The sequence below is a fragment of the Narcine bancroftii genome, chromosome 6 (genome assembly GCF_036971445.1).
Source record: "Narcine bancroftii isolate sNarBan1 chromosome 6, sNarBan1.hap1, whole genome shotgun sequence".
NCBI classification, from domain to species: domain Eukaryota; kingdom Metazoa; phylum Chordata; class Chondrichthyes; order Torpediniformes; family Narcinidae; genus Narcine; species Narcine bancroftii.
Genome location: NC_091474.1, coordinates 188,457,219 through 188,472,200, shown reverse-complemented (window position 1 = coordinate 188,472,200; position 14,982 = coordinate 188,457,219). Strand labels below are relative to the sequence as shown.

General features: G+C 43.3%; 2 protein-coding genes across 2 annotated transcripts in view; one reads left to right on the top strand and one right to left on the bottom strand.

The window, feature by feature from the left end:
* Positions 1 to 14,982, top strand: part of LOC138736875 (protein 4.1-like) — a 297,080-nt gene that overhangs the window by 12,491 nt on the left and 269,607 nt on the right. The window lies entirely within an intron of this gene.
* The window catches only part of LOC138736876 (A-kinase anchor protein 7), a 145,510-nt gene that overhangs the window by 54,319 nt on the left and 76,209 nt on the right, over positions 1 to 14,982 (bottom strand). The window contains exon 8 of the mRNA XM_069887020.1: positions 827 to 971. Within this exon, the coding sequence (XP_069743121.1) occupies positions 827 to 971 (145 nt within the window). The remainder of the gene's footprint in view (positions 1 to 826; positions 972 to 14,982) is intronic.

Here is a 14,982-nt window from a genome sequence, read left to right as displayed (position 1 = left end):
TAATGGATACAAGACTTAAAATGAAGCTGTCCAAATTTCAAATTCAAATTGTAATGATCACATTGGAGGTGGCCAGGAAGTGCATAGCTGTAACCTGGAAGTCTGACGCTTGTCTGAGAATTGAACAATGGAGCAAGGAAATGCAAGCCTGTATTCCTTTGGAGAAAATTGCCTATAACTTGAGGGAAAGGTATGTGAATTTCCAAAAGATTTGGCAACCATACTTAAACTTCACAGAAGCCCGGTTATAAAGAGGACTACTGTGCCTTATTGCCCTGCCTTTCCTGCTTCCTCCTCATCCTTGGAGGGGAGGGGAGCCAGGTAAAGTCAGGAAAAGAAATTAGCCCGAACTCAGGCTGCCGTGCTGTGACAAACCTACAACTTCCTGATGATTTACTCCTTTGTTGCAAGTGCTTTTAATGCCCTGCGTTTTTTTGATTAGTTAAGCGTTGTGTTGGGGGCAGGGTGCAGGAAGGAAGGATGGAGGATTGTGGGGGTGGGGAGAGAGGGGAGGGGATAAACTTGGACTCAACATAGGAATCTGTATAGAATAGATATGGATAAGCTGTAGTCAGTGCTTCTTTGTAATCACTGACAATGTAGAAAACTGTTCGTGTTCAAGTCTGGAAATAAATAAAATATTCAAAAAATAATGGTGCAAAAATTGGGTCAGAATTATATTTGTGATCCTTGGTCTGATGATCCTTCAACTTTTAAACCTCATTCATCTGAAAATTATATTTGATCACTTGCTCAATGGCAGAGGTGATCCCTGATAAATTAATTCAGACCTCCAAGTTAACTGAATGTAAAGAAACATGCTTACCCATGATAAGTGAGGTCTCACAGTGATAGTAGCCATTTGATTGTTTCTTTAGCATGGAGCAAAGATGTAAGCAAGTCACAACCTCGTCACCAAAATAATGATTTTTAAAATTTTGATATAGCTCTGGAGAAATCTTCTTAATTCCCTGCATATGATAGATAAAGAAATTGGTATTATGATTATTTAAGAATAGATTTCTTATAATTTTGTAAAGAGAAGCATTACTTTTGTCTTGCTAAAGTTGACAGAAATTCAGGAGATATGATTCTAATTGAAATCCAACAATGTTTTGTGAACATGAGTAATTTATCATTCAAGATCAAAGATATACAATGTAATGTGGGAATTTGCAGTTGTACTTAAATCCAGAATATCCACAACAGAAAAGGTCAGCTCCATAACCATCTTCAATTTCTATGATCGAATAGGCGACACTCTGGATGAAATAGTTTGTAATCTTTATTCCGCAGACAAATGAAGTTTTTTTTGTTACAATGTAATGCAAAAGCCTGAATTTTGGTATCAGTTGCAGAGAAATACCATTTGCCAATCATCTTGCTTACAAATGTTCACAGATGCTTTTGTGGTTTCTCAGTAACAATTTTACTCATTTTTAATCCTTTACTGCACTCTGCATTCAACAATGGGCCAGTAACAGCTGTAGAGACCAAGCAATAGTTCTTCAACTGATAATGTTTATTGTTAGATATGTTGTAAAAATGCACATATGCATTGAAATTCTTACTTGCAAAGAAAAAACTAAAAAGCAAGTTTCAAAAAAAAACTACATATAAAGATAAACAGGAAAGTTTGCCGAAAGTGTGGTGCATTTACCCAGCACTTCTGTGCATTGAACGACATACTAAGAATTTAATTGAATTAAAAAGACAATAAATACTCAAAAACAAAAATAGATAATAAATATTCAGTTATACATTGCAAATAAAAGTGACTTAGTAATAGCACAAACAATCTTGGTGTTGGAGCACAACCAAGGGATTTTCAAAAGCCTGATAGCAGTGCCGGGGGGGGGGGGCGGTGGGGAGGGTGCGGGAAACTGTTATTGAACCTGAAAGAGCTGGTCTTCTGGCTTCTGTACCTTCTACCCAGTGAAAGCAGTGAGAAGATAATGTGACCAGGTTGATGAGTCTTTTATTTTGTTCACTGGCTTCTTGGATTGGAGGTCAGAGCCTATGTTGATCCTGGCTATGTTTGTTACATTTTGGAGCCTTCTGCATTCCTGGAGTGTCAAATTACCAAACCAGGCTGCGATACAACCTATCAATATACTTTCCACAGGATGGCAAGGTTGGCATAGTGGTTAGCGCAATGCCTTTACAGTGCCAGTGATTGGGCCAGATCAGTTGCATTCTTCAGTGTGTGTGCTAACTAACTAAAAATTAACTGTTTATAAGTTTTTGTCACAAAATACTCAGTAACAGCAAGAAGGATTCTTCTATGAACAAACAAACAAGTTATCTCTAACATTTCATACAGCCATGTAAAGAGCACAATTTACAGTGAAAAGAATGAACAATTTGCACCAAGCAAGGACAGTATGATAACGTGGGTTTCATTCATGAGCCTGATAAATGCAGGGATAGAATTGACTTTGCGCCTGCTGGTGCGCACTTGTATACTCTTAAGCCTTCTTCCCAATGTGGAGAGGAAGAAGAGAATGTATCTGAGGTGAGATGGGACTTTTAGAATGTTGGGAGATGCAGGATAAGTTCTGAGCTGCATTCACTTCCTTATGTAGCTTTTTCAATCTGGAGCAAAGCAGATCCCATACCACACTGTAATGCATCCAACATGTTTTTAATAATGAACCTGTTGAAAATATTGAGGGACAAGGGGAGGTGACATGTTCAACTTCTTTGGTCCAAGAAAGTAGGTGGTGCACTTTCTTGAATGACTTGTCAATGAACTTGTGCAAGGTCAGGTCGCTGGACAAACCAATTCCAAAGAGCTTGAAGTTATCTTTTCAGCCTCAATACTGTTGATGTATTTGGAGGTGTGAACTCCCCTCTCCTGAAGTCAACAATTATCATTGACATTATGAGAGAGGTTGTTATTTTGTCTCCATGCCTCTGGATTTTCAATTTATTTTCTGTAGTCTGCCTACTTGTTATTTGAAATCCAGCCCACTACTCTGGATATGGCCTCTTGGCTGTTGGCCTGTGCTCATCCCCCTTCTTCCCTTCCCTCCTGCCTTTTTATTCAGATGGCTGTCTGCTTTTTGCTTGTATATTAACGAAGGGCTTAGGCCTGATGATAGTTATACGTCTTTCTCCTATGGATACTACAGAACCTGAGTTTCTCCAGCCTTTTTGTGTATTAACTACAGTCACAGCATCTGCAGACTTTCTTGCTTCACATGAATATGCACATGTAAAGTTTACCTTCTCTGTGACTATCACCATGGCATCACAGAGAAAAAAAATTGACTCCAAAATTAATGGACCTAACTTTGAGTCCTCTTTAGTGTAGATCTAATGAGTAAGTTCATACCATTCCGATGGATTAATCTGTGAAATGGGTACCTAAACTGTTCTCTTGGATGTGGTGATATGGTTCACCTACAAGTGGGAGTTATGTAAATTCTGTAAATTGAATTTGCAGTTGGAATCTGTGCAGTGACGGAACATTGTTCTTATGCTAAATAATAGATTAGTGGTGGAAGCAAATACGTTAGTAGCATTTAATAAGTTTCCAGATAGACCTATCCAGAATAGGTATGCAGGGGATAGAGGGAAAGAGATTGTATTCAATCATCAGTTTTAGTTTAATTTTGGCATCCTGCTCAGTGCAAACACATAGGTTGAAACTCCTGCTTCTGTTGTGTACTGTTCTACATTCTATTTTCGCATGCAGAACTGGATTCAAGGTGGAAGATCCTGAGGTCCCACCCCTGCATCAACTTTGTGGCCAAAGACCATGGAACTACTTTAAAAAAAAATGTATCTAATGTTTAAAACAGTTTAAATGAATATAAATAATGTTTTATAAATAAAATCACTTAAAAATATTAAAACAATTTTTTTTAAAAAGGCCTGTTAGAAATTATGTAAATACATTAGATTGGGGGAAAAAAAATTAAAAGACATAAACCGCTTATCTGCACATAACGTTTTAAAGCCAGTAAGCCATTTAAAGTGCACCTGGCTACTCAGAAGCTATTTCTTCTCGGTCCATGAACTCAGTGCTGAGTGCAGTGGCAGATGAACAAATTAGACACACAGACCTCTGACTCGCAGCTCATCTGATTTCCATGGCACAGTATGCAGGCACAGAAGTTAAGGTGGAGTTGATCTATAAACAATATCACTCCAACATTTTTCGACCAAATCACTGGCAAAAGATGCATACATTTTATGCCAATGTTTTCAGTGTACAGTCTGTCAGTGAGGAATAACAGGAGCATATCCAGTAGAGGTGGAAATCTCTGACAGCAATGTTTGCATTTCTACAACTAATTTTACAAATGGGTGTTTATTGTTATTTACATAAATACAAAATACAGATGCAATGAAAGCCTTATTTGCTGTGGCCACACAAGTACACAACTCACACCAACAATTTAGGTATAATTAACAGGCAAGACACCAGGAAGAGAGAAAAACAATAAATATAAATGGAAGCAAAAGGGAAACAAAATAAATATTGCATATCCTTTTTATTCAAGAAGCTCAAGGAAGGACAGTAGTAGCTTTTCTCAGGGATTAACAGGCAATCTGTCAACATCCAGCCCAAGGGAATTCTAAAAATTTACATTGTATGGGTTGTGCTTAAAGTGTCTTAATTTTTCAACCATGCTGAAAATCACAAGATTGCAGAATTAATTAACCATAAGTCATTCCTGGATTAGATGCTACAACATTCTTCTTTGGCTTGGCTTCGCGGACGAAGATTTATGGAGGGGGTAAAAAGTCCACGTCAGCTGCAGGCTCGTTTGTGGCTGACAAGTCCGATGCGGGACAGGCAGACACGGTTGCAGAGGTTGCAAGGGAAAATTGGTTGGTTGGGGTTGGGTGTTGGGTTTTTCCTCCTTTGCCTTTTGTCAGTGAGGTGGGCTCTGCGGTCTTCTTCAAAGGAGGTTGCTGCCCGCCAAACTGTGAGGCGCCAAGATGCACGGTTTGAGGCGTTATCAGCCCACTGGCGGTGGTCAATGTGGCAGGCACCAAGAGATTTCTTTAGGCAGTCCTTGTACCTTTTCTTTGGTGCACCTCTGTCACGGTGGCCAGTGGAGAGCTCGCCATATAACACGATCTTGGGAAGGCGATGGTCCTCCATTCTGGAGACGTGACCCATCCAGCGCAGCTGGATCTTCAGCAGCGTGGACTCGATGCTGTCGACCTCTGCCATCTCGAGTACTTCGACGTTAGGGGTGTAAGCGCTCCAATGGATGTTGAGGATGGAGCGGAGACAACGCTGGTGGAAGCGTTCTAGGAGCCGTAGGTGGTGCCGGTAGAGGACCCATGATTCGGAGCCGAACAGGAGTGTGGGTATGACAACGGCTCTGTATACGCTGATCTTTGTGAGGTTTTTCAGTTGGTTGTTTTTCCAGACTCTTTTGTGTAGTCTTCCAAAGGCGCTATTTGCCTTGGCGAGTCTGTTGTCTATCTCATTGTCAATCCTTGCATCTGATGAAATGGTGCAGCCGAGATAGGTAAACTGGTTGACCGTTTTGAGTTTTGTGTGCCCGATGGAGATGTGGGGGGGCTGGTAGTCATGATGGGGAGCTGGCTGATGGAGGACCTCAGTTTTCTTCAGGCTGACTTCCAGGCCAAACATTTTGGCAGTTTCCGCAAAGCAGGACGTCAAGCGGTGAAGAGCTGGCTCTGAATGGGCAACTAAAGCGGCATCGTCTGCAAAGAGTAGTTCACGGACAAGTTTCTCTTGTGTCTTGGTGTGAGCTTGCAGGCGCCTCAGATTGAAGAGACTGCCATCCGTGCGGTACTGGATGTAAACAGCGTCTTCATTGTTGGGGTCTTTCATGGCTTGGTTCAGCATCATGCTGAAGAAGGTTGAAAAGAGGGTTGGTGCGAGAACACAGCCTTGCTTCACGCCATTGTTAATGGAGAAGGGTTCAGAGAGCTCATTGCTGTATCTGACCCGACCTTGTTGGTTTTCGTGCAGTTGGATAATCATGTTGAGGAACTTTGGGGGACATCCGATGCGCTCTAGTATTTGCCAAAGTCCTTTCCTGCTCACGGTGTCGAAGGCTTTGGTGAGGTCAACAAAGGTGATGTAGAGTCCTTTGTTTTGTTCTCTGCACTTTTCTTGGAGCTGTCTGAGGGCAAAGACCATGTCAGTGGTTCCTCTGTTTGCGCGAAAGCCGCACTGTGATTCTGGGAGAATATTCTCGGCGACACTAGGTATTATTCTATTTAGTAGAATCCTAGCGAAGATTTTGCCTGCAATGGAGAGCAACGTGATTCCCCTGTAGTTTGAGCAGTCTGATTTCTTGCCTTTGTTTTTGTACAGGGTGATGATGGTGGCATCACGAAGATCCTGAGGCAGTTTACCTTGGTCCCAACAAAGCTTGAAAAACTCATGCAGTTTGGCATGCAGAGTTTTGCCGCCAGCCTTCCAGACTTCTGGGGGGATTCCATCCATACCTGCTGCTTTGCCACTTTTCAGTTGTTCGATTGCCTTATATGTCTCATCCAGGGTGGGAACCTCATCCAGCTCTAGCCTTAGGGGCTGTTGAGGGAGCTGGAGCAGGGCGGAATCTTGGACTGAGCGGTTGGCACTGAAAAGAGATTGGAAGTGTTCTGACCATCGGTTGAGGATGGAGATCTTGTCGCTGAGGAGGACTTTGCCGTCTGAGCTGCGCAGCGGGCTTTGGACTTGGGGTGAGGGGCCGTACACAGCCTTTAGAGCCTTGTAGAAACCCCTGAAGTCGCCAATGTCCGCGCTGAGCTGGGTTCGTTTGGCGAGGCTAGTCCACCACTCATTTTGGATCTCCCGGAGTTTGCGCTGAAGATGGCTGCATGCGCGACGGAAGGCTTGTTTCTTCTCTGGACAGGACGGCTTTGTAAGGTGAGCCTGGTGGGCAGCTCACTTCTTTGCCAGCAGCTCCTGGATTTCCTGGCTGTTTTTGTCAAACCAGTCCTTGTTTTTCCTGGAGGAGAAGCCCAGTACCTCTTCAGTGGATTGCAGTATGGTAGTCTTCAACTGATCCCAGAGGGTTTCAGGGGACGGGTCCGTGAGGCGGGTTGCAACGTCGAGCTTTGCTTTGAGGTTTGCCTGGAAGTTTCCTCTCGCTTCGTCTGACTGCAGGTTTCCAACATTGAACCTCTTTCTGGGGGCTTTATTGTTCCTGGGCTTTGGCTTGAAGTGAAGTTTGAGCTTGCAGCGAACCAGCCGGTGGTCAGTGTGGCATTCCGCGCTAGTGTTAGGTCTGCTTTGTTCATGAATGAGTGAGACAAACACCAGGCTGAGTCGAAATCAGGGTTCTTTGTTCTTTATTACCGGATTGTAACACTTGCGACTAACCATGTTAGTCGGAGAATGCATTCTGCCGTTATCAGCAAAATGGTGATTTTTTTATACCCTTGGATACATGCTTAGAACATCATCATATCATTACTTGTCCAATGACTAAAACTGTTGCTATCCTTTCCCTGCTAGCTTCCTGCCTCTCAATCCATCAATGTCTCTCTTATCTTGTAAGTACAAGGATGCATTCACATCTTGTTACAGCCCTGTACATTCCCATCTCATGATGTTTTACCTAACAGGAGTACAAGGACACCTCCCCTTCTTGTTACAGCCCTGTACAGGGTAACTCCTCACACATTCCCATCTCATGATGTTTTACCTTACACTAGGCATGACCCTGGTGTGGAGCACATCTTGTTTGTCACTTTCTCGCACCAGGATGTAGTCCAGGAGGTGCCAGTGTTTGGATCGAGGATGCATCCAGGTGGTCTTAAGGCTGTCCCTCTGCTGAAAAAGGGTGTTTGTAATGACAAGTCGCTGTTCTGCGCAGAGCTCCAACAGGAGGCGCCCATTGTCGTTGCACTTACCGACGCCATGCTTGCCCAGGATTCCTGGCCAGGTTTCTGAGACTTTGCTGACACGAGCGTTGAAGTCGCCCAGGATGACAACCTTGTCGGCTGTAGGGGTACGTTGGATGAGGTTGCGCAGGTCGGTGTAGAACTTGTTCTTTTCTGCTGGTTCCGCCTGGAGGGTTGGAGCATAGACACTGATGAGGGTGATGTGACGCTTGTTTTGAAGTGGGAGTCGCATGGACATGATTCGGTCCGAGAGGCCTGTCGGAAGGTTTTCGAGTTTGGAGGCAATGAAGCTCTTGACCATGAAGCCTACACCAGATAGGTGTCGTTCATCCGAAGGCTTGCCAGACCAGTAGAGTGTGTCGCCCGCGCTGCGTTCTTGGAGGCTGCCTACATCTGCCAGGCGGACTTCACTGAGAGCGGCTATGTCGATGTCGAGTCTGAGGAGTTCATGTGCAATGAGGGCAGACCGACGTTACTCAAGGACTCAAGGTTACAACATTACTCAAGGATAAATAAACAGCGCCACAGGCACAGGAAGGCATTGTGTTCTTATAGAACAGGTGGTGGTTAGAGGGCGTGCATGAGGTCCAGCAACTCACTGACAGCCATGTCAGGGATGGTTTCAACAATTCTGTACAAGCCAACTACAGCCCAAACACTCAAGCCCCAACAGGAGTGAACTTGTCAGAAGCAAAAAAAAGCAGATTATACCTGCTGGTAGGAAATACCACAATGACCTCCTAAACTGCAACTTTGTCTTTTAGAGTCCTCAACTCCATACCACAAATGCTTTTGGATTGGTCTTGCCACAACTCATAACTGAAAATTGATAACAGACAGACCACAGTCTGCCTGGGTCAGTAGCAGAACATCAAGCACAGTCACGTTGAGTACTGGTGCACTGCAATGACAGCTCCAGCTCCATAAGTGTCATCAAATTGCAGATGGCATGACAGTAGTTGGCCTCATCAGCAACAATGATGAGTTGCACTACAGAGTAGAGGTGGAAAATCTTGTGATATGGTGTAAGAGTAACAAACCGAATCTCAATATGAACAAAAGGAGATGATTGTGGGCTTCAGGAGGATTAAGGACAACAGCCTTCCACTGTACATCAAAAACTCTGTAGTGTAGAGAGAAGAGGGGACCAAGTTCCTTGAGAGTCCACATAAGTAGTGACCTATCTTGGTGGCAATTTCCTCACTTGTCAGGAAGGCGCATCAGTGATCACACTTCCCAAGAAGACTGAGACGGCAAGGCTACTGACCACCATTATATAAACTTTCTATAGGAGCTCTATTAAGAGTGTCCTGGCTGGCAGCATCACAGTGTGGTACAGTTGCTGTAGAGCATGAGATCGGAGGTCCATCCACATGACGAAAGAAGTGGCAGAGAGCATCACTGGGGTCTCCCTCTCCTCCCCTCCCCCCCCCCCACACCATCAAAGTGATCTACCGGGATCATTGTCATTGACTGAAGAAGGCTCACAAAATTGTTAAAGACCCTGACTACCTTGCATGCAGCATCTTCCAGCTACTCCTGTCAGGAAAGAGATACAGAGGTATTAAAGCCAGAACCACCAACTCCTGAAACAGATGTTCACTTGAACTCTATCTGAGGAATAATGACCAGGTGGACAACAGAAATGTTGTGCACAAAGCCTCCTTGAAGAAATAACATCCTCAATTGTGTTCCATCCAGGTTTCAATGTCGCTTGACACACTTGCCCAGTTTTTGATTTTGCCACTCTAGAAATAAATCTGAGTGCTTTGTTCATTTTCTTTGTGCATTGATACCTTAAGTTCAAGGGTGGCACAGTTAACACAGCAGTTAGTGCAATGCAATTACAGCACAAGTGACCAGTTAGAATCTGGCACTGTAAGGAGTTTCTACGATTTCCCCTGTGACCTGCATGGATTTTCTATGGATGCTTTGGTTTCCTCCCACCCTCAAAAACATATGGTATTGGTAGATTAATTGGGCAGCACAGGTTTCAATGGCTGGAATGGGCTTCTTCCCTGCTGTATCATTAAAAATTAAATTTCTCTTTGTTCCTCTTTGCCACTGTACATCTTTGGCTTGGCTTCGCGGACGAAGATTTATGGAGGGGTAAAGTCCACATCAGCTGCAGGCTCGTTTGTGGCTGACGAGCCCGATGCGGGACAGGCAGACATGGTTGCAGCGGTTGCAAGGTAAAATTGGTTGGTTGGTGTTGGGTTTTTCCTCCTTTGTCTTTTGACAGTGAGGTGGGCTCTGTGGCCTTCTTCAAAGGAGGTTGCTGCCTGCCGAACTGTGAGGTGCCAAGATGCACGGTTTGATGTGGCAGGCACCAAGAGCTTTCTTTAGGCAGTCCTTGTACCTCTTCTTTGGTGCACCTCTGTCTCGGTGGCCAGTGGAGAGCTCGCCATATAACACAATCTTGGGAAGGCGATGGTCCTCCATTCTGGAGACGTGACCTACCCAGTGCAGTTTGATCTTCAGCTGCGTGGATTCGATGCTGTCGGCCTCTGCCCTCTCGAGTACTTCGATGTTGGAGATGAAGTCGCTCCAATGAATGTTGAGGATGGAGCGGAGACAACGCTGGTGGAAGCGTTCTAGGAGCCGTAGGTGATGCCGGTACAGGACCCATGATTTGGAGCCGAACAGGAGTGTGGGTATGTCAACGGTTCTGTATACGCTAATCTTTGTGAGGTTTTTCAGTTGGTTGTTTTTCCAGACTCTTTTGTGTAGTCTTCCAAAGGCGCTATTTGCCTTGATGAGTCTGTTGTCTATCTCGTATATATTCATGTAATAAATGACATCCTTTCTAAAGCATATTGAAACTTCTTTAGCAAACATTTTCCCATTTTATATTTATCAACATCATCCTCTAATGCATTCTTTTTTCAGTACTGACATTCACTTCTAACTCCCAGATGTGATATCTTCAAATTTAGGAATTCTAACCAAGGGTGGTTTCAACCTAGTTCCTGTTAATAATTAAAAAAAAAAAAAAAATTTGGACATACAACACAGTAACAGGCCATTTTGGCCCATGGGTTTGTCCGATTACACCCCATTAACCTACACCCCCAGTACATTTTGGAACGGTTGGAGGAAACCAGGACACCCAGAGAAAATCCAAGCAGACATGAGGAGAATGTACAATCTCCTAATGTGGACTTTGTTCTTTCAACCCAGAAAAATGCAAGAAATACTGGAGGCACTCGACAGGTCTTGCAATGCCCATAGGAGGTAAAGGTATATTATTGACATTTTGGGCCTGAACCCCTTCATCAAGGTAGCTTGAAGAAAGGCTTAGGCCCACAACATCAGTAATATACCTTTACCTCCTATGGACCCTGTGAAACCTGCCAAGTTCCTCCAGTATTTGTGCTTTTACTACAATCATAGCATCTGCAGTCCTTTGTGTTTCACAACAAAGTGACTGCAACTTCATGTGTTTGTTTGGAGGAAGTGTGGGAGAAAATGTAGTCTTAACAAAAAAACTCAAACATCTTAATATCCTTAAATTTTAGAAAAGAATACATTTCTCTCACAGGAAAATGGAGGAAACAGAGGAAAATTAATAGAGGCCAATATTTTTAAATGCATGTACATCTAATGACCAGCACAATTCTCCACTACTAAGAGAGTTTATCACGGTTTATAAATACCATTCATATAAACACAATATCAAACTCAACAAACTGATGATCTGCTTTCAGCTAAGAGTCACACAAGCAAAAATGTTACATGCCTCTTCTTGAAATTTTAGAATTTATCTTTGATGTATTCATTACACAGACATTTCATGTGAAATTACTACGGAACAATATTTGAATCCAGTTGACAATGTTTATAATATTTTCCATACTGTGGCAGCTCACAGAGTTGCGGGCAAGTCCGTGGCAGATCTGACTCTGAGAGCTCAGGGTGTGGGGGAAACCCCACAGCCTAGTTAGTGCTTGATGCCATAAAGGTCCCAGGAGTTGCAAGCATCATCGGGTTCTGAGGGATTTAAACACATGTGAGAGTTCTATTGAAATCAGTTGATTCAACTCCCTTTCGCTCACTGTACTGACAAGTGCAAGTATAATATACTGTATTCCAAAGGTTTGCTTTAAATGCAGCAGAACAGGCAATACTCAAACTGAAAGGGTGATGGAACCAGACTCAACAAGAATTTCAAAAAGAGAACCAAATAAAATGAAAATATTTGCACGGCCAGCATCATGGTGGATGGGGGAGCATCTGCGGCCTATGCCTCCCCTAAATGAGTTATTGTGCCCCTCCACCCACTTGCAGGCCAAGCCTTTGGAGCAAAACTTTGCTTAGTTATTATACTAAAACCTTTTTGCTAAATGAAAAGAAAAAAAACCTACACAAATGATGTCTGAAAGGGAGTTCTGTTGGTAATGCGTGGTATGCGCATGTGACATAATGGAAGTTGCGTTAGGATTGCAAGTAGTATGTGTGCCGTGTTTAAAGCTGAATAAAGTGTGCTTACCATTCCTCTGTTGTGAATTGATTCATGAAGACACATTAACAACAGAAATGGATATAAGAAAATGGATATACTTATTTGCCTCTTCAATGGAAGAGGGAGCAAATGTGCTTGCGCTCAGCCACAGCCTCCTGCGAGCAGCCATGATGCAACTGCTAAAGTGAGCACTAGCTGTGGAAGACAACCCATAGCCATAGATGATCTCGGGACTGACTAGCCCAACCAAATCGCTTAACGGTACCCTGCCAGCATTTAGGAAGCATTCATTTGTCTCTGCTTGGTATCACAACTAAGAATGGCTTGTTTACAGTACCAAGGCTGATGCAGCATTTTGCTTTTGCTGTGAAGCACCACTCGGAGGTCTCGGGCACTGGATGTCTTTGAGTGTGGCTTTTGTAACTGGAAAATTGCTGTGGAGAGAGATCAGGGATCTCAAAAACACTAATCTTCAAAGGACCCTATTTCTTGCTATACACCGTGGAAGGAGCAGGAGAGGTGTGTCAATAATGGACAGGAGGTTTCAACACTTGTCAATGCAGACTAACTATGAAAGAACGGGTATTGTGTTTCCTATCTCATTGATGTTCTCGGATTTTTGGTGAAAAACCAACAGCCTTTATAAGGGAAGACAAACTTTTGATAACATGTTGGAGCGGGGGAGTGGACTTTTCCTCTCTGACTGGACTATACATTTAAAAAGGATCCTGATTGTGAAAACCATCCCTCGCAACAGAACATACACCTGTAATGTCATACAAAATGAATTCATAAGTACACTCAGGAGGTGGTAACAGAGGCTATAGTGGAAGAAGTAGGCAACTCCTACTACTCTTTGAAAGTAGATGGATTGGTGTGAAAATAGATCAATTGTCATTCAATTTGTAAATGTAAATATGAAGTCACCAAGCTTCTGGTAACCACAGCAACAGCTGGCAAAGGTGATGCACAGACATTAGCACACACCATTTTGGTAGAGCTCAATGAAGTTGGACCGGACATATAAAAGATTCTAAGCCAGATATTTAGGAACATAGGAACATAGGAAGTAGGAACAGGAGTAGGCCAAAAATGGCCCATCAAGATCAAATACTGATCATTTGATGGGGCTGCTCAGATGTCTGGGAAGCATGGTGGTGTCCAGAAACTACTGCAAGAGAAACTAGGTCATGAGATACCTTATGTACACGGTCTTAATCATCAGCTACACTTAGTGGTAGTACACCCAATGTCAGCAGAGACAGCTGTAGACAGTGGATTTCTTTCACGTGTGTGATGCCCTCTACAAATTCTGCAAGGAGCCCACATTGTTGTGCACTGTAAGGGTATGCATCTTAAATGCCTTCTGGAACAGATGGACAGGACATCTTGCCACTGTCAGTCATTTTAAAAATCCTTCAATGACATAACATCTCTTTTGACTAGACAGAATGACTCTGTGCTGGTCTATAGTGCAGAGATATAAATGCAGGCTGTGGGCCTGATGCGTGAGATGACTGAGCCCAGTTTCGCATTCATTGCCAAGTTAGTGGACACAGTTCTTGATGGTCCCTGTTGGACCCCCAAAAAAGCTTCTACAGAAAGGGGAATCTGACTTGATGACAGGTTTAAATATCATGGTTAGTGCAACAGCTTGTGTAAGGAAATTCTGTTATGACGAGGAGTTTAGTAAGGTGTGCCAGCACATCATTGAAATTCACGATCACCAAATGGAGATGCAAAGTGAACATTATTATGGATGATTATGTTGTTATGGGAATTAAAGGACACAGGGATGATGGAAAAAAAACAGAACTTCGGAGACTACTACAACACTATTGATTCAGTGCTTGGAGAGAGAGAGAGATCACAGATTCAGTGAGTGCAATTCATAGATGGCAAGTGCACTTGTTGCACTGAATCCAGAAAGTGATATAATCACTATAATTGAGACAGAGTATGAAGTCGCTAAACTGTTTTACAGATCACAAAAACAATCACAGCCAATCGAAGGGGATTGGACCTCTCAAAGCACCACACACATTGATTGGAATGCCCAGTGTATTGACTGTTTTCAAGCATGCCTTAACATTTGGCGCCTTGACAGCAATGTGCGAGAATTCATTCTCCACTCTGAGAAATGTATTTTCGGACCACAAAAGAAGGGCCCAGTTGGTTCAGCTAGCATGTGAGAGGGACTTAACCTGAAAATGCACAACTGAGTGAAAGGACATCATTCTTGGGAGATTCATCACCAACACTTGCTGCCTGCAACTCTTCTAAAGGTAAGTCAGGTGTTTAATTCACTTTATGATGCCAGCCTTGGACTTCATGATCATTATGCAAAATGTTGAATGATTTTTGGGTCTGTCTGCATTTCTTCGGTATGAGTGGAGTATATAGTCTATTTCAAATTGTGTGCCATGTCGTGCAGTGTGTGTGTGAGAGAGAACAATAATCCTCACTGATTATGAATACAGGCGCACCCCAACGATGTGTGCTTAGCCCACTGCTCTACTCATTATACACCCATGACTGAGTGGCCAGGCACAATTCCAATGCTATCTACAAGCTTGTTGAGCTATCTCCCTCCTTGACTCAACGTCAGCAAAACCAAGGAGATGACTGGATGTCAGGAGGAAGTCGGGAACGTGACCAAGTCCTCATCG